The 24030-nt window shown below is 38.6% G+C and overlaps 1 protein-coding gene across 20 annotated transcripts in view; it reads right to left on the minus strand.

The window, feature by feature from the left end:
* The window catches only part of ROBO2 (roundabout guidance receptor 2), a 592813-nt gene extending 576799 nt beyond the window's left edge, over window positions 1-16014 (minus strand). For 6 of the 20 annotated variants that reach the window (XM_059164455.1, XM_059164453.1, XM_059164452.1 and 3 more), the window contains exon 1: window positions 15268-16012. In XM_059164455.1, coding sequence (XP_059020438.1) covers window positions 15268-15328 — 61 coding nt within the window. In that variant the 5' untranslated portion in view covers window positions 15329-16012. Of the gene's footprint in view, window positions 1-15267 lie in introns of all 20 variants that reach the window. The other 14 variants (XM_059164458.1, XM_059164468.1, XM_059164457.1 and 11 more) reach the window with 6 other exon arrangements.
* Window positions 16015-24030: the final 8016 nt, after the last annotated feature.

The raw sequence follows: 24030 nt of genomic DNA on the forward strand, positions 1-24030 counted from the left end.
GCCACCCAGGCACCCCTACCACCTTTCTTTTGAAAGACAATGCGTGTTTGCATTAATCATCTCCTTTAACTTAGTTCAAGAATAATTTTAAAATCTGAGTATTTTTCACCTAAGCTTAACTCATTGCTTCCAAATTTCTGTGACTCAGTCATGAAAAGTAGTGGGTGAACTCTTTTAAACATGGTTACGTTTTTGTCACTCTTTTCTTTCAATATTTAAAAAAGCCTTAATGGGATCCATCTTAATATTTTTTCTCATGATCTTCGGCAAGGATATTCAGAGACAGTAAGTACATCCTTCTCTAGTTCTAAGTGGATAGGGATTTTTCAAAAGAATCTGTTCTATTCTGCCAAAATCTCTCTCTCACACTCTCATGGTCTAGCCATGAAGTGCAAAATGACAGAAGTATTTCAATGGCACTTGAGCCACATTCATTGAGAGAGGCTCTCCCTCGTCAGTGAGGCAGCACTCCAGCCTAAATGGGCACTAGAATCTCCTGATCTTTAAACTGGGACACAACACTTCTAATCTGAATCTCATTGGCTCCTTGCACCCACTCTGGTATTTATGCCCCAGGCCCTTTCAGTTTTATTGGTTTGCTGGCTTCTCCCTCTACTGAGATCTCTGGATTTCTAATTATTTCCCTGAAGAATTCATTTGCATGTATATACCAAATAAAGCATTAGTTCTTACTCTGCTAAGAAGTTCTGCAAATCATTTCTATGCTCGGGGTCAAGGGGTGTGTTAGGGAGGGTTCGGTCCTGGTAGCTTTCTAATATTGGATATATAATTTCTTTTTATCATTTTGTGCTCTCCTTGGTATCACTAATAAAGATGTTCAATCAGACCTCACTTGAAGCTGATCTCTAGACATCACCCACCAAATCGTTACATTTTCCTCTCTGATTGCCCTTGGGTATTACCACCTCTTAACAAGCTATTTCACTTCCACGGAGTGAAAAACAGGTTGGGGGAAGCATCGCTCAGAGCTTTTTAAACGTTGTTTGTTCTCATATTCAGACCACAATAAAGGCTTTTCCATGAACATGAGTACAAGGACCAGACTAGGCTGCTACATCAAAAAAATAGATTTAAAATGTAAAGTGAACAGCAGAATGAGAATAATTGTAAAAGCACACTAAGGGCTGGCCTGCTTTACCAGCCAAATATGACCAGTGTAGATGACATGAAAATCATGCTAAAAACAGCATGAGAAAACATCACCTTGCAATTTCTAGCTGCTGTACGGGAGGCCCTCAAACCTGGAAGTTTTTCTAACAATGCAGCTCAGGTGATTGACACGGTTCCTCAACCTCAAATAATTTTATTTGAATTATGTCATGTATCCAATGTAATGGAAAGATATAGAGAAGAGAGATCATAATGATAACCTCTCTAGTCCCTTACATTAAACTCGCCTGTAAGTTATCAATAGACAGACAGACATACACACATAACAACGTCTTTGTAATCACACTGTTCCTTATATCCAAGTGCTCATGGGAAAGTAACACCTGCCACCCTTAACACTTTCTCATTAGATGCTTCTCTAAAATCTCAAGAGTACTGTAATTAGTTGCTTTATCAAACAAACAAAAATGTGATTTGGATGCTGTGAAAGGGATCAGTTCAGACAACGTTTTGGATATAAGATCTAATATCACCTCTTAGCTTGAGGGTCATCACAAACATCATCAAAATAAAAGAGTGGCCAAATGGGGTTTTTTTTATAAGTGTTCACTGGGGATAGTCTCACCATTTCAATTGTATCTTAACAGTTCATGAAACACTATTAAAAAAAGAAAAAGACTTTCAGGTAGTGAAAATTTAGCAACTTCTTTGTCTAAAGCTTTGACAATGTATAAGATCTAATTTGCAAAGGAGCCAAAGTAGTATGAAGACCTTTCTTGTCTGCCTTTTCCCCCCCATTAAAAACAGAAGGTATTAATCACCCGATTTCAAAGGCGGCTGACTGATGCTATTCACAGAGTAGGGCATTCTCACTAACGTGGCCCCATGAATAACTCTCAAGGCTTTTATTATGGCTCTGAGTGGACTCTTAGCAGCACAGTCTCACTTTAGCAAGCCCTCATCCCCTCAGGCTCCAAAAGGATTATAGATAGTGGCTGAAAGAAAGCATCATTGGTAAAAACAAAAGTTTTTAAGGAGACAAAAAATGGGAGCAAAGTGGACATATTGGAGACAAGTCATGATTCATGGCCTGTGCTGTGTTCTGCCTCTCTTTCTCTTACTCAATGCTCTCTTTAGTTTTACTGCTGGATAAGAGGAGACCAGCCCAGTGCACTTCTCCTAGCAACCAATATCAGTAGGCAAAGAAGGCATGTCATCTGCTCAAAGGGAAAACGGAAGAATTTGGGGTCATACAAAGCCAGACACATGTTCTTTTGCATTTGATCCCAAATTGATTATCAAAAAGGATTCAGTAAATGCTAAATAATTCTGTTTTATGTGAATGTTAACAATCCATAGAACTAAATATCAGCTTGTCCACTTGCTAGATAGTAGAGTTTCAAATGCTGGTCCAATTCATTTCATTCAAATGTTCAGTTTTTCACTTTTTCAACATTCCCCCTGCCCCCCCCCCCACACACACATACCACTTCCCCAGCCTCTTATGCTTCACAGAGATTGTCCTTCTCAGATACATCCTTACACCTCATGGCCTAGTTCTAATATAAAGATTACGTATAATAACTCCTGTAGGACCCCATGTTCAGTGCACTTAAACTGAATCCTAAGACAGACTATAAAAACAAGTGCCTGGTTGTCTGATGGCACAGGCCATCTTTAGCGGGGATTAGGAAGGTAAAAACCACTTTCTGAAAAGAAAAGTTGAACCAACTTGGAATCAAAGCTCAACACAATGAGACACATTTACTGGGAGCCTCAAAAATCTGGAGAGAATTTCACAACATCCAACTGAGGAACATCACAGGTGTTACAGTTTAACTGAAAAGAACAATAATAATTTATAGCCTGGAAAATGTTCTTCTTAAAATAAAAGTTGTCTGTGGGATTGTGAGTAGAGGGCAGGCATCAAACAACTCAAGTTTATTCATATCTTACAACCATGTGTGTATGGGGCAGGGGGAGAGGAGGGATCTTTGCCCAAACCCTGTACCCACATGTTGTACATATTTTTCTCATTCTTTTTCTCTTTCATTTTGTGTGAGAAGTTGACATTATCCAGGCTTTCAAATCACAAAGGCGGATTGAAACACTTAAAACCATACTTAGCTACAAAATCACCTACATGTTTTCATGACAGTGAGCGAGGAACTCCCCAGTTAAATCTGTTAGCACTTCTTTTCTGGGGAAATTATTAAACTGCATTTGTGAGGAGAAAAGGAAGCTGAAAAATCAACTGAATGATGGCTGAAGATCTGCGAGTAGATGGCTCAGGTACCCTGGAAATACTCGTTCACTGTTAGCTCTTAACTCTTGAGAATAAAAGAATATCTCTTAACTCTTGAGCAGCGAAAAAGGTAGTACTGGAACAATCAGATTCATGTTCTAACTCTTTACAGCCCATTCTGCATGAAGATAAAAGTACCGGGGAATTGCTCAATTGCCTGGCATTTTCTTTTTCAAAGGTTACATCCTTCTTACTCAGTTTCTCTTCCAATCAATGAACCAGGTGGGGAGGGGTTCACGTGATTGGCATTGAGTGATGGCTTCTTGCTGTAGTTGTTGACATTCGAAGGTATTTTAGAATAGACAAGCTGCTGCATATTTAAGGAGGGGAAGGTGAAAAGCCTTCCCTAGTTTAAAAGATCAACAATGTACTTCATCAATAACTACACTATTATTTGACAATACCTTAAAGTTCACTTTAAAGATATAAACACATCTTAGAATGCCTGTTGCCAGGTTCATACCAAATTTCCCTTAATTTAAGGTTACCCTGAAAACTATATTCTAAAATTATCAGATACGCCTAAATGATTTAGTTTAACTGTATTTTAGCATTTGCTAGTATTTGGAAATAAATATTATAAAACTTTAAAGTGTGCCCATAAACTCGATTTATAAAATTTATAACTTTTTAAAAAGATTTTTATTAGTTTATTTGACAGAAAGAGACACAGACAGAGAGGGAACGCAAGCACGGGGCGTGGGAGAGGGAGAAGCAGGCTTCCCGCTGAGTGGGAGCCCGATGTGGTACTCGATCCCAGGACTCTGGGATCATGACCTGAGCTGAAGGCAGCCGCTTAATGACTAAGCGACCCAGGTGCCCCTATAACCTTTTCTTATAAAGAAAACTTCTTCATTTAATCTTTTTTTGAAGATCAAAAATACCTTTTTTGATCATACCTATGAACATTTTTAATTTTTAATTTTATTTTATTATGTTATATCAGTTACCATGCCCTACGTCATTAGTTTTTTATATGGTGTTCCAAGGTTCATTATTTATGATAAGCTCTGAACATTTTAATTGTTTGTAACTTGCATAGGTTTTAGACAAATCTTCTAAACAAAAAATGGTTTCAACTGGGGGTTCCTTTTTTAAACTTGAAAAGACATGCAATGGCATAGTTGAGTTATATTCCATGTTCTCCAGTTCATTTCCAAAAAGACTTGGAACCAAAAACTAGAACAAACGATCCCACATCAATCCTTACAATGGAAATTAAAAAGTGGTTATTAACTCTGCCTCCTGAGCTGAAACTGCTGGGTTGCATATGGTTCTAGTTACAGTGGTCATAACGTAAGTACATTGGCTTAAGACTATTGTTTTCTCAATATTACTATTTTTTAATTCAATTTATTAATAAAGAAACCAGGGGTTCCACTGGTCGTTAATGGATAAAAGTGGATATAAATCGTTAAGGCTAGGGAATTTGGTTTAACATCCACACTCACATCATGAAGCCCACACCAAAATACAGGGTTATACCCTATGTGGAATGGACAATAAAGGATTATTTTCCCCAAAGATGGATGTGTATGGTTTGGGATAATTTTTTTTCAGGCTAAATTTTCTCCTCTAATTGTACTCAAACATAATCATAAATGATAAAACATGAAACTAAATTACTTACAATAACAGAATTTAAGGCTAAGTGGATTCTGGAGATTACAAAGTCATACAATTAATTAGCAGGAAAGCAAAAGATGCAGTCTAGAGCTTCTGGCCACCCGAAAGTGTGTGGTCTTCCACAATAGTAATGATACTGTTTTACTCAGATTATCCCTTCCGATATATACAACCACTCAATATGGAAACCTCATTAATGGGTAATTGTCAAAATTATTAGAATCAACGTGTATACTAACTGAAAGAAAGAGAAGTGAACTGGAGAAAAAAATATGAGAGCTGACTGAATGTTGATTTTTAAAAAATATTTTCTTCACTAGGAATGTTTACTTAGAACAAGGTAAGTTTGTCTTACATAATATAGATCTTCATGGTACTCTGCACCAAAAGCACCAAGTAAAAAATATTTTGGATAATATGAAAATCAGTCAACATGAACCAAAATGCAGGTTTATATGAACATGCTCTATTTGTTAAATTGCTATTTATAGTAAGCCTCTCTTGCTTATTCCTTTCATTCATAATGCCACTCTCTTGGGAATCCCATTTGTTCTGTAATCAGCATATGATGCAATGGAAACGCACCTGTCATAGCACGTTTGTCACAGTTGCATAGGTGTGGCCACAGATGATTGCCCTTAAGAGGCAACAGAAGTTCTTAATCAGTCACCTGAAGACCCATGCTTGAAAGATTATCTGAAAATTATGAAATGCATCTCCAAGTTCATACTCAATTTGATAGCCAAAGTCCTCTTAAAATTACTTGTAGATGATACTGGAAAGGGAATAATGATATAATAAAAATAATTAGTAACACCTAAATGGTGCTTATTAAGTACCAGGCACTCTTCAGAACGCTTCACATATAATTTCTCTACACAGATATATGTGTGTGTTTTCTTATATATATATATATACACACATTTATTCCTCACACCAAGTCATGACATACATATTATCAACATGCCGATTTTACAGATAAAAAGGCATAAAAAGTTTAAAATATTTATTCAGACTCACTCAGTAGTGTTTGTTGACTGACTCAATACTCTTACACTCTGCGCCTTATGGACAAACTATGTTACAATTCCACTAGATTCCTTGCCTTTGCCTTAGCACACCTTTGTCATCGCTGTGCCACTCCTCCTATTATTCCTTTTGCTTTAATGCAATTTCCAATCTTTCTGCCTACTAAAGTCCCACTCTTCCTATAAGTGACTGTTTGATCTTGACTGCCCTCAGATTGCACCAGCTGGAAATCATCTATTCCTTCTCTGAATTCTCACACTAGGTTGTGTATATCTTCAACCATTTATCAGACACTACTTTTGCTTTAGGGACTCAAACAGGTGTTATCTTCTCTTCTAAAGGGTGATCTCGTTGAAGGTGGGAACCATTTCACAGGTCATTATGTTCCTCACAGGGCCTATAGCCAGTTGCCTTGTTTATAAGCAATGCTCAGTAAGCATGTGCTAAGTCAAATAAATAACCTCAACACATCTCAAGCTATTTCTCCTGTTGACATGCTCAGAAAATAGCTAGTCATTTCAGGAACAAGAGTCTGGAACTCTTCTACAAGAGTTTAAGAGCTGAGAAGTTGGAAAGAGTCTCTCCAGAGAAGCATCATATAGAGATAGACATCTCTCAACCCTAGCTACAGCTCTACCATTTCGTAGCAAAGGAATCTGGGACAAGGCACATAAAATCACTGAGCTTCAGTTCTCCATGTGTCCAACCAATGGCAGAGCTGTACTGCATAGCTGCAAAAACTTCTAGCTCTGAGGTGCTATCATTTCCAGGATATATATTGAGTATTACTGAAGTCTCTACTAAAAGTGAAAAGTTCAGTTTGGGTTAATTTCATTTGTAAGACTTTATAGGGTGATTGGAGAAGACTTAGAAGACAATCACTGATGGGATTATAAACCAGCACCGATGAAAATGTAACGTGTATTATTACAATATAAAGTTGTTTCACTATAAAACACCATATCCAACTCATAAAGGCCACCCAATGTTTTCTTTTCAAAGTGAATTAAAATACATTCACCTCATACTTTGCCAGTAGGAAAGTAAAATGGCACAGTTGTTTTGGAAAACGGCCTTGCAGTTCCTCAAAATGTTATACATGGACTCACCATATGACCCACCAACTCTACTCCACGTAAACATCAAAAGAAATGAAAATATAGGTGCGCATAAATATTAATACTCAAATGCTCACAGCAGTATTATTTATAATAGACAAAAACTGGAAACAACTCAAATGTCCATGAATTGATTAATTCACAGGATAAATGATAAGGAATAGTGCGCTGCAAGAAAAGTAATGAAGTATGGATACGTCCTGCAATGTGGGTGAGCCTTGAAAACATTAGACTAGGGAAAAGAAGCTAGTCACAAAAGACAGATAGTACATGGTTCTATCACATGAAATGTCCAAAATAGACACATGTACAGAGACAGAAAGCAGACTAGTGGCCTCCCAGCACTGGCAGAGGGGTGTTAGATGAGGAGTAGGATATAGGGTTTTTTTTGCTAGATAACAAAAAGTTATAAAATTAGATTGTAGTAATTTGCACAATTCTATGAATAAGCGAAAAACCACTGACTTGTATACTGTATGTAGGTGAAGTGTATGGTATATGAGCTACATCTCAATAAACTTGTTGGAGAAAAAAAATTTAATTAGTAAAACTGAGCCATGTCTGTGTTGGCCCTTATCTGAGTTCAAAAAAAAAAAAAAAAAAAAATGAATTTTCCAGTTAAGACCCCTCTGAATTTTATTCTTAAAACCAAAAGTGGGTCTATAAAGACGGTCAAACATGCCTAATTCCTGACTATACATCAGTTTAATGTCAATGGCGATCAACGGGGCCTTGGATATGATGATTGCAACAACAGATAGGGTAGGCCACTGTCCACTAATGAGGTATTACTTTTAATCTTCCTCTTTTTCAACTATTATTGAGACATCTATTTGGAGACTAATAATAGAAGTAATCCACTTAATTGTATATCTAAAAACTCACTTTTCTGTTGCTAATGCACACATGGAAAGCTGCCCTAAATATACACAGAAGTCTCAACTTCTAAACCATTATATAAGTCATTATATAAGTCAACACTCCTTAGTGGGGAGGGAACATGTATGCCCCTAATAAGGCGCAACAGAACCATTTAAAGGAGTTCTCCATTTATATACACACCGTTCAATAATGTGTTAAAAACACAGCAGTGTTAGTGTAGGGTGTGGGGGAAGAATGATCATGAAAACCACCATGACAGAAAATATTCTTGGTTTGATGGAAAAAGAGCCTAACAGAGCAAATGGTCAATTCTCTATCTTCTGCCATGTGAAAAGCAGAACATTAAATCACCAAAATTCATGATGTCCCTTGTGTCAAAATACACGTTTGAGAATCCTCTCTGTCTCTCACTAGGCTCACAAACACAGATGCCCACACACAGACCTCAAAATAAATAAATAAACCTTGTTCAGATGGTAAATGTCTCATGTGTTGAGAAGAGCATGATTATAAACATCTCAAAAACACCCCATGAACACATTTTAATTTACTCAATAAATATTTGAATATCTACTATGTGTCATCCTGTGCTCTAGGCACTAGAGGAACATTCTTAAGCATGACAAACAAAACTAAGTCTCTGCCCTAGGAGCCCAGTGGAAGAGTCAGACAATAAACAAACATTTCTACCTGCCTATTGTTGGGAGAAATTTTTCCATGGGTGTTTCATGTTTCTGCACATCTTGCTAACAGAGCCACTAATCCCCTTTACTCCAAATGATCTTTTCAAGTATATTTACATACCAAATAGTCTTCTAAAATTGGTGGTGAGCTCTCTTGAGAGAAGAAGGCAGATTTGCTTATTATCCAATATAGTCAAGGCAATGTCTTCCTCTGGGGCAAAGGTTAGGCAGTTTCCTTATTGCCTGTTATAAAACATTCAGGTTCCCAAGATCTGGCTTCCTTGGCCGTGTGACTAACCCACTATGTGTGTGTCATCTCCCTTGGCCACACTACACTGCCTCCAAACCACTTCAGGGGCAAGTAGATTGAAATGACCATAACATCATGCTCCTTGCTCTGACATGACTAATGAAGCCCATCATCTCTGATCCAGATATCTCATTTCTCCTCCCAGCATTCATGAAGTTGTGGCACTCTTAATTTCTTAGCTTACAAGCAGAGTAAGGTGCCAGCCCCTTCATTGCTGGTCACACACACACACACACACGCACACACACACACACACACACACACACTTCCAGGCGGTGATAAGTGCTACAAGAAAACACTGAGACAGGTAAAGGAGGCAGCCCAATACTGTTTCAAGGGACATAATTTTAGTTTGGGATGCCCATATTTCTGAAGAGATGTTATTAGATAGGGACTTGTTAAATCAATTGAAAGATTTGCCCACGGAAAAATCTGAGGAAGCACGTTTCAGTTAACAGAAAGAACAAATGCAAAAGCCCTAAGTCAGAAACAGAACATCAAAAAGGAAAGTTTTAAATTTAGGTGTGGGGTGTGAGCAAATGAAGTCAAAGAGGCAGAAAGGGGCCTGAATAGTCTTGTAAACCATTGTGAAGAGTTCTGAGTAGATGCCTTTACACGATTCTGGGCAGGAAGCTGCCGTTATCTTACTTCTATGCTTTTAAAAAGGTCTCTCTGGCTATTGTGGAAAACTAAGGGGGATGGAGGTTTATGCAGGTATTGGAGGAGCAAGAAGTGGAAGCTAGATAATCATTTCTCAGGCTATTGTAATAGTCCAGTTTTTTACCAGGATGATAGTGGTAAAAGAGTAAGAAATGTTTGGTATCTTATTATTTGAAAATGTGTCAAACAATGTAATGGATGGGATGGGAGATGGATTAAATAGGGGTTGGTGATTAGGACGGCCCTTGTGATGAGCACAGGGGATGTACGGAAGTGCTGAATCATTATATTCTACACCTGAAACTAATATAACACGTGTTAACTCACTGGAATTAAAATAAAAACTCCATGCTTAGAAGAATGGATAAATGGATATCTATGAGGTAATCAGGTACAGTAAAATAATGCTAGAAAGTAGGAGAGGATACATGAGTGTTCACTGCACTGTGCTTTCAGCTTTGCTGTATGTTTGAAAATGTTTAAAATAAAATGTTGGGAAATCACAAATTTGCACATAAGATCATTGGTATCAAGATATATTTCAAAGTGTTTACTCACAAGTTGGATATGGACTATGAGAATAAGTCAAGAATGATTTCTACTTTTGGATCATGAAAAGCTCTGTAAATAATGATTCACTTACTGAGCTGGAAATGACTAGAAAGAGAAGAAGATTCTATCCTCAGCTTGGGTTTGGTATTTTTCCTTTTTTTTTTTTTTTTAATGACATATAGTTGACATATTGTATTAGCTTTAGATATGCAATATAGTGATGTGATAATCTGTATAGATTGCAAAATTATCATCACAGTATGTCCAATTACCATCCATGTTTGATATAGTCTTCTTAGATTAGGATAAAATGTCCAGTAGTCAGCTGGATGTGCGAAACACTGTTCCAGGCACTGGAGATACAACAGTACATATTAGAGCCAAGATGCAGTCTCATGGAAGCTATATCCCCCCACACAACGATTTACAGGAAGGTGAGAATCATTAGCATTAGGATGGATTTAAAATCCATGTGATTAGGTAAGAATTCTTAAAGATTAGATGCAAATGGAGAAGAAAACACTAAGAATTGAGGCTAGGTTATCCCACAACAGTTTTGAGTTAGGAAGAGGTATTTGAGGGGCGCCTGGGTGGCTCAGTGGGTTAAAGCCTCTGCCTTCGGCTCAGGTCATGATCCCAGGGTCGTGGGATCAAGCCCCCGCATCAAGCTCTCTGCTCAGCGGGGAGCCGGCTTCCTCCTCTCTCTCTGCCTGCCTCTCTGCCTACTTGTGATCTCTGTCTGTCAAATATGTGAACTCCATTTGCCAAATAAATAAATCTTAAAAAAAAAAAGAAATAGGTATTTGGGGTGAGTATACTAAACATCAGATGATATATTAGAGCTCTGTGATGGTAAAACATACACTTAAAACATTGAAAGAATTGATGGGAATTCCCCCTTAAAAGACTTTACATAATCACTCATTCATGCTTTATTCAATAATTTTTAAAAAAGAAAATCAATATCAACATTAATGTACTAATTTAGATTGATAGGTCTATACCTGGAAACACTGTAAGAAGCTAACAGTATTTTTCTTTAGAAATAAATCTATAAAATTGCACTCTGTGAATTTCCATTGTCTGTCTGAACTCAGATTAGTAGACTTCTGTTTGCCTAACTGGTAAAAGACAGGATCTATGCTAAATAAGTTTTCATAAAGTTGTATAGTATTATAACTTCATAGATATATTTGAATATATCCAAGGGTAGAACATTATTAACGTTTCTCCTTTAAAGGCATATTTTCTAAATTGTTGTTCAAGAAACATATCTTCTCCACTCTTCAACTGTTCCTCTAATTCTTTCCACCATGGTCCCCCCTTCCCCCAAAAAAGGAGGAGGAGAAGAAAGAAATGAAGGAGAAAGAGGAAGAGGAGGAAAAAGGGGAAGAGGAAGAGGAGAAATAAGTAAAAGAGAATTTTTTTTCCCTAAAACTCAAAAAAAAAAGATTGCACATCAGAAGTCAATGTGTCTCGTACAGACTGTGGGAACTCCTGAAGCAGCTATCACTAGACTCTCTCACATAACTAAGTTCCTTTCATTACTATATATGTATCTCAGTATATGCACTGTGCATCATAGCAATATTTTGATTGTCAAAGATGCTATTTTATACAACTGCTCTGGGATAAGATAATCAGAATTGTTATTATTATTATTTTCTATAATCTTGACCTTTTTTCTTCCTTTAATATATTCTTTTTTACGTTCTAAGGAATCCTTTTGGTTTATGATCCTCATGTTGCCTAGAATCAAAGGTTATTTAAACAAAGCCAACTGGAAGTGATATTACTACATAGTTGCAAGAACAAATTTCAGGTTACTTATATGCAATTTAAGTTCTGAAATGGACTACATATGGCTATGATAATGAGCCCATTATTAAAAGAAACACTTTAGCAAAATGTATAAACCTGTATGAGATTATGCATCTACACTATGCACACACATTGATATCTCCCCAAATATCATGTGGGCCATTTTCATTTAAGAATAGTTAAAAATTAAAGATAAGAACAGTATTCTCATTTTAAAAACATCTTTTCACAATTACTGCAAAATTACTAAATTGACACAATACACAGGAAGTTGATGTAATTAAAAAGCATTGTAGTAATTTATTTTTAGTTCCCTGTAAATGACTGTAAAAACATAGTATCACCTAAAAATAAAGAAAATCTGGAGAACAAAAACTAAACTCAACATGTATTCTCCCATGGAACAGTACAGAAAAATATGCATGTGGTTCATGAATCTGTATTAAATGAGAAAATCTTTATTTATATATATCCCAAATAGAAAAGTTTGTCTGTAGTTCCCAACTAACTTAATGTTTATTCTCTACGGATTCCTACAGACATAAGATACTGAAAAATCATAAATAATATTAGCACATATCTCCTAGGAGGAGGCAAAACTCCAACATTTTTCATATACTATAAAAATGCACATATAAATAACCCACCAAGCAAATTTCAATGCAAATCTATGTATCATTTGTCACTGAATAAAATTAATTTCTCTGTCTAGCACAAGGATAGTCAGTATATCTTTGAAATGGTACAAGCTTCTCTAAATTTGAAATTCATGGGGAGAATAAGCACACACTTCTAAGAAGGATAATAAGTAAATAGAAATCACAGAATCCTGGAAAAGAAAGAGCTTAGAGATCCTAGAAACCAACCCCCTCATTATATATGTGAACGCTCCATCCCAGTGTTGAAATAGCCTAGAGGGCAGTGTTGTCTACATCCCAAATTTTCAACAATCCCCACGGAGAGGCTGTCATCATTCTGGAGTAAACCAAAGGCAGTCCAATGTCAAATGTATGCTTTATGCACTCGTTCAGTAAGTGTCCACAGCTTCCTTTGCTTTAGAAGTAGTAGAAGCTAATACAAAAACTAGTTTCACGCACACACAAATTTACCATTCCCTTTTATTGGGCATTCTCACTACATTGCCATGAATTTTGCAGCACAATTTTGATTCAGACATAAACTTCCCCCTTATCCTATAATGTTAAATCAAAACAAAGGTCCGAGGTGTGTCTCGGGGGCAGGAGGGGTGAGATAGGGCGAGAAGGAAGAAGGGAGAGAGGGAAGGAGAGATGATGTCTTTCTACTGCTGTTCCAGCAAGCTGGTTAATTGCATTTGTTTCATACATCTCCAAACACCCTGGTACATTAATTACATTCTGTAACACCAAGCTTTTCCGATTCCCTCTGTCACTTCCACTGAGCAATTTAATTGTATTCCTCTTAGCTACACACTAATTCAAAAAAAAGGAAAAGAAAGAAAGGAAAGAAAAAACAACTTGGTGATAATTCTGTAATATAATACATAATTTATACATGCATTCCCGGTATGGAAATATGTAAATTCATGGCTTATAAGGCTATATTATCCAAAAAAGTTCTATCAAAGTCTTCTTATCATGATAATCAAACACACTTAGGAGAAATATGTAAGCCTTTTGGTTGGGGCAACGTAAATGTACTGTAAAGGTAAAGGTATTGCTGAAGAAAATGTATGGTGACTGATTAGGTATGACTATGGATATTGTCACAGTGTGAGTCACAGTGATTAATTCCTAAACATCTACTACTTAGAAGGGAAAAAGAAAAAGCAGTGTGCCCACATGAATGCTTTGCCTCCTATTGCTGGGGGCAAAGGTACTCCTGTAGTCCCTGATTGAAAACAGCCACGTGACAGTAGGTAAACTCATCTGTACTGCTTCATGTTTATAGAAAGTCTTCCTGTTTGTATCTTCCGATAGATTGGGTTCTGTGCAACAGCAGCTGCCAGGAACAAAGTTAGCTCCTACAGGCGGGCAAAAATAGGCAGTGTCCCAAAAAATGAATTCATCCACAATGCAACCGCTGAAGGAAAGTTTATGTAGCAACAAGCTACTATGGTGGCTCAAATATTTGGACCGAAACACGTATTCTTTACAAGTACAATAGTTACAGATCTAAAGTCCGACAATCCACATTCTCAGGAAGAACAACAACAATAACAACATGCTCTACTCTTCTCTTTATACTTATTCTTTCCATTGATTTAAAAATTAAGGTCTCTAGAAGGTTAATACCAAATGTTCTTTCGACTTTCTTGTTATAAACAAACAAAAAAGCATGTTAATGATTACTTCCGCACATCATTCAAAAGGGCTATGTTTAAAAAAAAAAAAAAAAAGATTTTGCAATCCTCACACCAGAAACTGACATCCTGTGAAAGTATCCCAGGAAACCATAGCTGAACAAAAGACAGGAGAATCGGAGGTAGAATGCTATCTGCTTGAAAGACTGGCTCAACCTAGAGGGAGACACCTAGGCACCCTTTTCAGATCCCCATTGTGTTCGCCACTGGGGACTGAGCTGAGTGTTCTGTGCCCACAGCCGGCCCAAAGCTTATGTTTCCCCCTTCCTGGAGCCTCGCCCAGTCTTACTTTTGACAGTTTTCTCCCTAGGATCTGAATGCTTGATTCTGATTTCACACTAGAAGAGCACTCAGCCACACACAAGTGACACCCATTGATCCCTGAGACACCCTGCCTCGAATTCCTAACCCACTGAACCTTCGCTGAAGTGTCTATTACTATTTTTCTTCACTTGAATTTCTAAGCCAAAGTTCAGATACAGAAACAAACACCAAAAGGGAGTAGGCACAAGCGTATCCGAGAGATTTGCTTAAATATTCCTTTTTCGAACAAGACTGAGAACCTACTATTTATGATCCAACTCCTCAATTAATTAAGTAAATTACAACAATAACAACAATAGGTGACTATAACATGTTCCACCTGCAGCAGTTTAGAAACAAAGACTTAAAACCTCTGCCCCCCAGAAGCCCCCGTGCCTGTTCAAAAGGGACTAACAGACATAATGTCATTTTATTTATAGCCCACAACGCACTCGGAAAGAAATGGTTTTGGGGGTGGGGGGAGGAGAAAAGTATTTTCAACTTACCGTCAACCCGAACGTATAAAAATCCACAGAGCAGTAGTTGTGTAAACATCAGCCGGCTCATTTTGACATATTAAAAAGGATCCAGATTGTTTAAGAAACCAATCCCAGAGAGCAAAAGTACAAAAATAAGTATCAAAAAAAGAGGTAGGTCCGAAGTTTAGACTTTCCTAGATGCTAATTAAAGTCAGGAAGAGCAAATCGCCAAGATGAGAAGGGGTTAGTGGAGAGGTCTTGAATGGGGCACGTTTAGATCCATCCAAATTAACAGAGGGCACTCCAAAAGATGCTGTATTTCCACCCTCGGGCTTCCTAAATTCCCACAAATTCAGCCCAGCCGGAGGGATTATTCAAGTGTGTCTAACCCTCTCTCCTCAGGCTCCATTGCCATCCAAAGCCAAGTTCTTTCTTCAGAAGTCAAGAAGATGAAGGGGGAGGAAAAAGACCTAATTCCTAGAAAGTGTCCCACAAACTTGCCAGCGCGCAGCCGAAAAACCATTGGCCTGCCTACGGGTGTTCTTTCCCCCGTCTCCTTCTCGGTAGCAGCTCCACGTCCAGAGTTATTTTTTTTATTATTATTATTATTATTATTATTATTATTATTTTCACTTAACTTCCATAATAAGGACGTGTCAAAGCAACACTTTGCAGGCGGGCCGACTTGGCGGGCCTCTCCGTGGCAGCCTCGTAGCCTCCCGCCACCACTCCGGCTTCGGAAAGAGAGGCAAAGAGCAATCAGGACGACTCGGGTGGAGAATCCGAACTCCTGCGAGGTGGGGCCGCTCGGGGAGGGAGGGAACGAGGGGCAGGGCTGAGGCAGCGGCCACCCCCGCGGTGCCGCCTCCCAGCGGCTGGGAAAGCCCGGCGGCTGCGGGCGGCTGCCGAGCCGGGCGAGCCGAGCCCCGGAGCCCGGGGAGCGGGCGCGGAAGGGAGCGCGCGGTGCAGCCGCCTGGCGCGGTCCGGCCGCCGGCCGGGGTCGCAGCCGCCGGTCCCTCCGCCGCCGCCGCCGCCGCCGCCGCTCCCGCGGCCACGCAGCAGAGCGTCCGCCTCCTCCTGCAGCTGCCGAGAGTGGAAGGACTTAGAGAGGAGGGAAGGCGAGGAGGCGGGAGGGGTGGGGAGGAACGAAAGCTGCTCGGAGTCTGCCCCGGGGAGGGGGGCGGGGGTGAGGAGGGGGTGCGCTGAGCTTTCCACCTCCGGAGCCCGCCGCCCGCACGTGCAGGGGACGCCAGCCCGCTGGGCAGTCGGGGGGCGGAGGGGCGGGGAGCCGAGACTCCTAGGGGGACGGAAATTAACAAATTGGGAGCCCGAGCCGCCGGTCAACTCCTTCCCCCTCTGCGCGCCTCCGGGTCCCGCCCCCGCCCCCCACCCTCCTTCCAGCCCTGGGAAGGGATAGGTGGGTTCCAGGCTCCTGCTCCTCGCGGCGTCCCGTTTAATGGGCAGGTAATTTTCTCGGTGAGTGATTTCATGGAAGCCCTTCCTAATTATTCATCCCTCCGTCTGGCCGAGATGCACGCGCTTTCTGGAAGAAGATCATCCTCCAGGACCCGGGGCGCAGCCTCATTACCCGTTAAAATCACACAAACACTCACTCTTCACCTTTTAGCAAAATGAGAAGCTGAGCGGGAGGGAGAAAAGGAAAGGAAACAAAATATAACCACCTTTTGGAGCGGAAAGGTTGTGTGTGGGTGCTTCCTAGGTCGTTAAAAAGGCACAAGAAAAAAAGGGGGGGTGTTGTAGAGAAATCTCTAGCATCTAAGGGGATCGTTTTCGCCAAGATCTATGGCCCCCTGAGGAATCCCGGGGAGAGGAGGGTGGTGAAGGGGTGGCATCCCCTCTTACGTTACTCAGTTGCCTTATGATCCCTCAGAGATGAGTTTGACGCGGGATTGTGGGATGGATGCAAGGAGTTCGGGAGAAAATGCTTAGGTTGGGGAGAGGGGGTCAGAGACTGGGGGAGTGAGGGGTGCATGCGAAGCCCTTATCCTACAGAGACTAGCACCTCTGAAAGGAAATTCGGAAAACACAGGATGGAGGAAAGCTGAAAACCCACTGAGCTAAAAGAAGCTCAGAAAGAGCCGAATTCCAGCCCAAAGATGACAAACCCTGAAAATAAAGGCAAAAACCACCAAGTGAATGCCATCAGGACCAGGGATGATTATGGAGAGCCACGTTAGATCAAAGGGATGCCAGTGTCTGCGGTGCCCCCGGTGTGGCCGGCGTGGCCAGGCCCACGTGTGATCACAGGCTCACTGGTAGCTGTTTGATGCTTGTTCCGGTGATTAGAAGGCGGGTTATGGGAACTCACGCAGGTCCCCCGAGCCCCGCTAAATGCTGGATAGTGAGTCTTTAGTTCCCCCTACTGGAAAATATTAGGAACGAGGCCCTCCGTTTGTGGTGGCTGCAGTTAGAGCCTTTTGTTTGGTGGATAGGTTTTGGTGTTGCCACTTAATTTAGCTCTCCCTTGGCCATTATGGAGGTGATATTGTGTGTTTCCAAAAAAAAAAAAAAAAAAAAAAAGAGAGAGAGAGAGAGAGAGAGAGAAAGACTGAGATGGTCAGCGACGCTTAAGCAATTAGGAGAGTTCTTATGGCATCTCAGCATGCTGGAAAAATATGGTGATGAAACAGTCTTGCAAAAGAATAAAACCACTTTTCTTGTGAAGCATTAAGAGTAATTTCAGCACACTTTTGATCTAAATTATTTAGTTGTAAAATTTAAAAAGTCCATTAATGTGCTGAAGTTAAATCACTTGAATCCTCACAGTAATGTTTCTGACCTGCGTTACTGTTTGCCAGTCTGTGAAAGTAAGACTAAACATGTTCTTGTGTTTTTTATTTATTTTTTTTTTCCCCAAATGGCCAAATCTAAATTAATACCGTGGTCGGGAAAAAACCCCAAAATTCTTTGGAGTAGCATCTCCCTTATCTATCTGTAATACTGAAAAATGACTGATGATTCTTTAAGCATGTATTTTAAATGTTTGGACTAAGATTTCAAGTAAGGACTAAGATTTCAAGTAAGGAACCCCATTCCTCTAAATAATGTACCCCCCTCGACACACACACATGCAATCTCTATCTCAGTCAAATTTCCTTACATGTATTCAATAAAAATACTCTGACACTAGAATCTCCCTAATAAAGAATGCAGGAATTAAAATGATATGGATTTTAAGCCCTTAAACTTCAACATAGATATCAGAAAGGAAGATATTAGAACATTTTACCTGGAAGACTTTTCTTATGGCTATTAATTTATAGGACAAAAGATAGATTTCATTTTATACTTGATAGACCCACTATCTATAGATGCTTTTCCTTAAGTGATCTTATAAAATCACTCAGAGGTGGAAAGGTTGTGTGTGGGAAGAAGGGGGCTAGGTTGGAGGAGAATGACCTACCATTTACTATTGTCCTCTAGGGCAGAAAAGTGTTGCTTCATATCTTACAGAGAGTTGTCCTTCTGTAGAATATGACGAATGAACTCATGGGGAGAAAAGGCTTATTTAAAGGAAATCCCTGTGGTTATATTTCCTTGGCATTTTGAGCCACGCATCATCATTTTGCATTCATAATACTTTTATGTACTGAAAATGGCAAAGAAAGCCAGTGATTTCTGTCTGGTGCCACTTTTTGCTAGACATTACCTACCTTATGTAGTAATGTCTATAACAAAGGAATTTTGGACTCCATGTTTTTTTGCTTTTCTCCAAGATAAGTTCATAAGTGATATTTTAAAAGAATGTATTGTCAGTATCTTATTTGATATTAAATGTGACTCAGGAAAACTCATGTGTGTTTTTTTTTTTTTTTTAAGAATCTCATACCAAGTGATGGTTTAAGATTATGAGCAAAACTCTTACACTGTCAGCAACAGTGAGAGTCAGCAGACAGAAATGTAATACGGACAATGTTAAGTCCAAGGGGAACAAAGACATCTCCTTCTGGAAGATTTGATAAGATCCATATTAGAGAAATGTGTATATTTCAATTAAATTTAGCATACTTCTGGTGAGCACTGTGTAAAAAATTGATGTCTCACCCTATTTTTTTTTTCTTAAAGTAAAGGAAAATCTTTAAAACCTGAACATGTGACTAGAAGTTGGAAATTCAATTTTATCAGTGCTTTCGCTTCAAAAACATTTTTTTAAGGTTTTCAGTAAGACAGAAAGCTAGAAATGACTTCAAACAATGAAGCCCCACCACCATTAAATCAGAGAGTGGAAGACACAGAAAATTAAGTGGCCTGTTGGTTTCAATATCTTTCCAAATTCAAATTGCTTTTTCTTCTCCAAACAAGCAGCTGAATAGAGAAATGTACATAGAAATCTAGGCTCCTTTTATGTAAAACTTGGAATGGTATTATTATGTACTCAAAATGTGCCTACCAGATAAATATATATTTTAATACATCCAAAGACAACTGTGTGTAAGAGACTATAATTAACCCTAATTTGGGTAAGGTGATCAAATGGCCTTCTTTGTGATTGTACCTCTAAGTTGGCATTCATGGAAAACCATAAAACACTCATCTGAAGGCAATCTGCACAATATAGGATGGAAAATAGTAAATACTTCTTTTTCATACCAGATTCTTCAAAAATGTGGTATAAATAGAAAAACTCCATCCATTTTTTCCCCCCACTCTTTCCAATACATTCTTGTTATGATGACTGTAAGAGAGTATATACAGGCAAATCAAAGGGTTGATCCAGGATGATAATTTTAATATCTGTCACCACACACTAAGCAGGTCTCTGTGTCAGGGATTTTTATAGTTTTTAAAAAATTCACCACAGTGTTTAATTCTTGGAAAAGTTTCATTATGTGGGTGATATCCTTCCTATTGTGCAGATGAGAATACTGAAGATTAGAGAACTCACCCAAGTTAATAAAAGGTGTAGTATTCCTTTGAATCCAGATATGACCACAGAATCTATGCTAAGTGTTAGGCTCTGTTTCCCAGGATTTATTGGAGATACCCTCCACATTATAGAAACACTTTAATAAATTGCTTTGATTGATAAATTTTAAAAAATCCCTGATGTACCAAAAATACAGAAATATATAGTCTTTGTTTTCAAAATCGAAGAATTTTTTAAAGCCAAGAGATCACCATGTGTTATCTGTTCAGTTTCAATTCTTCTGTATAAGATTGTCTTAGCATACCATACAGAAACACCATGTTTGGATGAAAGGTATGGGTTATAATCTACAAAAGGATAGTAGACAATTAAAATATCCAGAGTATTAAAAATCCAGAGCAAAGAAGGATGAGTCATTCCATTCTATGTTATTTTTTTATTACCCTCCACCTTATTTTAAAAGTGATTTGAGGGAGCCAAAATAAATTATTTTTCTTCTGAAATATGTTTCAAGTATCTAATTTCAATTAATTCACTTTCAAGTCTTCATCAATACTTTTACATATATAGTAAGTTTGCCTACCTATGTATCTATTGATGATTCTCATACTTTGGGTACGTTACCTGTAATCATTAAAATATTCTATTTTTAGAAATCTGGAATTTAAGCTGACTAATATATAGCAATCTTTCATAAAAATAGCGTGTTTCCTCCCAAATACCATCATTGTGATCAAGAAGAATAGTTTTCTTTCTTTAGAATTAATGTCAAATTGGAAAACCATTTTCTATATTGATTGAAAATTCGAGTGATACTTTCAAACTTAACATCGTTTTAGAATCAATAAAATATTAGAGTAATGTGTAATATCGAGGCATAATTTGTCTAAGTGTGTTAACCTTAAAATCTGGAATTTTAAAAAAACACATAGAAACATCCCCGAGTTCCTTGAAAATATCGTATCTTCATGATGTTAGTACTCCTCATTCCACAGTTGTCCATCCCGCTACCCTGCCTTCATTTGAGTAATCTGTGAACCCCGAACCCCTGCCAAAGTTTAAAATTAGCTCTCTGGTAGCAGAGATGATAACCTCTCACCTAGATTAAAAAAGTGTTTTTATAAAATAAGCAAAGTTGTCAACCTCACAAGCTACAAGCACAACTCCATCCTCTAACTGTGACAGGCTAGGATTTGCACGTATACGTGGTCGTTTTGTTTTGTTTTGTTTTTTGGTTTTTGGTTTTTTTGCTTCATATTTTATTATCTCTATTTAAAGCTTTTGAGTTCTTATTTTAGTATATAGCCTAATTTCAATGACGTGAAGTAATACACTTTTTGCTATTTTTACATCACAATATCGTGAACCAAAGAAAATCCCTTTGATTCTTTGCCAAACTATTTCAAGTCCATCTGCTCCAATCTGGGCTTTGTATAATTGAATTTTAGCAATGCATAACTGTAATCCTAATAAGGAAGACTTTTAAAAATCTGAAAGAGAATTCCTGTTGTTCTTAAAAAGAAGGGATCGTCAAAGATGTGAGAAGATGCTTCTCCTATCTATAGGTCTCAGATTTTTACACTTATCTGCTCACTGAGTGTCTTTCAGATATATTTAATAATGGATTCTTCAAATGCAAAAGAAGTTGCTTATTCCCTTTCACAATAATACCGTGGAATTAATCCAAGGGCACTTGTAATCCAATTGAACTGCCTATGTTTCTATCATACAGAAGAACTAATCTGTTTGGGAGCAGATTCTGGTTTTCTTCCAATATCCAAATTATCTTATTTCTGCCTGATAAAATAACTTCTGATTGCTTATGGAGTACTTGAAGTCCTTTTATTGCAACAAATACTAGGTTTTTAGTTGTTAAATACCATCAGGAAGTCTAGATAATATTGTTTTGCTTAAAAACCTGAGAGATGTAAATACACATTGTCTTCCTTAAGTGTCAGGTAGATGTGATAACCACTACACTACGGAAACCCCTCCATGTCTTCCTTAAGTGATCAAATGAAATATATGGATGAAATCGTCATGGTCCAACTTTACAGACAAACCTGCAAATGAAAGAATAATAGGACACATAAATCACTCCATGTCAAAATATTTGAATTTGGATGAAAAGTCTTCTAACCAGTTTCTACTGATTCTCTTTTACTTAATAAAAAGGAGTATCGAAATACAAAATATTCATAATTTCAGCTTTTCTGTTATATACAAATACTGTTGTCAAGGGACCAATGGACTAAATGATTCAGATTGAAAAATGTTAGTACAAGTTTTGACAGCTTAATACAAGTTGTATAGTTCCCTATTGCAAAGCTTGTTTTCATTTCTAATATTTTGTCTTTATTTCCAATAACTAGTTCCTTACATTTAATAGGAATATGAAATTTAAATTTTATCTAATATAAGATATGTTGGGCATCTACATTAATTCATGGTTTTTAACAATGAAAATTTTCACCAAATCTCTGTCCTTTAATCACTGCCTTTTTTTTTTTTTTTTTTTCAAAGATTGCTCATTTAGGATCCTTTCCTTCAGTGATCTGGCAAACATGAGTGTTTGAAGTACTGATTGTTACAGACGGGGCCAGTGAAAATTATGTGGCATGATGATCACTGAGAGGGATAAGCTTGTCTCTGTAGTTGGCTTAAGCCCAGGTTATTACTTATCTATTATTCAGTTTCTTCCTTCTCCACTTCCCACCAAACACACACATTAAAAAGACGTTATATCAGGGCACCTCGGTAGCACAGTTGGATGGGCACCCCACTCTTGGTTTCGGCTCAGGGTGTGATAAGGTCGTGAGATTGAATCCCTGGCAGGCTCTGCATACAGCCCAGAGTCTGCTTGAAAAATTCTCTCTCCCTGGCCCTTTCCCCCCCATCCTGCTCTCTCCCTCTCTTTCTTTGGAATGAATAAAGAAATATATCCTAAAGAAAGGAAAAAAGAAGTTCTATCACAAGGCTGAATGAACATTTACAAGTCTCTGGTTACTTGTTTTCCAGCCTTCATTCTGAATCATGTTTAAACTATCCAAGAGACATGGAAATTTATTTTAAAGACTTCCCGAGCGGCACCTGGGTGGCTCATTTAGTTAAAGTCTCTGCCTTCCGCTCGGGTCGTGATCCCAGGGTCCTGGGATCGAGCCCCGCATCGGGCTCTCTGCTCAGCAGGGACCCTGCTTCCCCGTCTCTCTCTCTGCCTGCCTCTTTGCCTACTTGTGATCTCTGTCTGCCAAATAAATCAATTAGAGCGTGCTGGCTAATAGCTCGTGCTCTGGATCGAGCAGATTTGGATTCTAATCTTGGTTCTCCCACCCACAATGTGATCATAACAACCGCCTCAACTGAAACGAAGATGATAACTGTCCACTCAGAAGAGCATTCGGATGATGCGTTGAAAGGCCTTGGCACAAAATACATCTGGTTTCCGACACTTCGGTCATTGGAGTGTACTAACGGATCTCTGTGTCACGGTGACAGAGACAATGCTGGTGTTAATCCAGAATCATCTTCTCTTCTTTCACTCAGAGCTTGGCCAAATTTCCCACATGCCCCAGCCTCCCTTGCACTTAAAGGAGATCATGTGATTGAATTCTAGCCATTGGAAAATAGGGATTTCTAGGTCTGGCCTGTAAGATACCTCCCACACCATTTTCAGTGCTATCTGACTATTCTGTCATTTACTTAATGTCAAATCCTGGAGAAAACACTGAGTGACCAGAGGGAAGAAATGAATCCCGGAATGATGGTACAGCACAGTCTATCTCACTTTCTTTCAACACTTGAGACTATGAACTGAACAATGAATAACTGATAATGTGTTAAATTATCGAGGTTTTAGTATTCTTTGTTTTAGCACGTAGCTTGTACTAACAAGCTCCTTTGAA

This window comes from Mustela lutreola, chromosome 2 (genome assembly GCF_030435805.1).
Source record: "Mustela lutreola isolate mMusLut2 chromosome 2, mMusLut2.pri, whole genome shotgun sequence".
NCBI lineage: Eukaryota > Metazoa > Chordata > Mammalia > Carnivora > Mustelidae > Mustela > Mustela lutreola.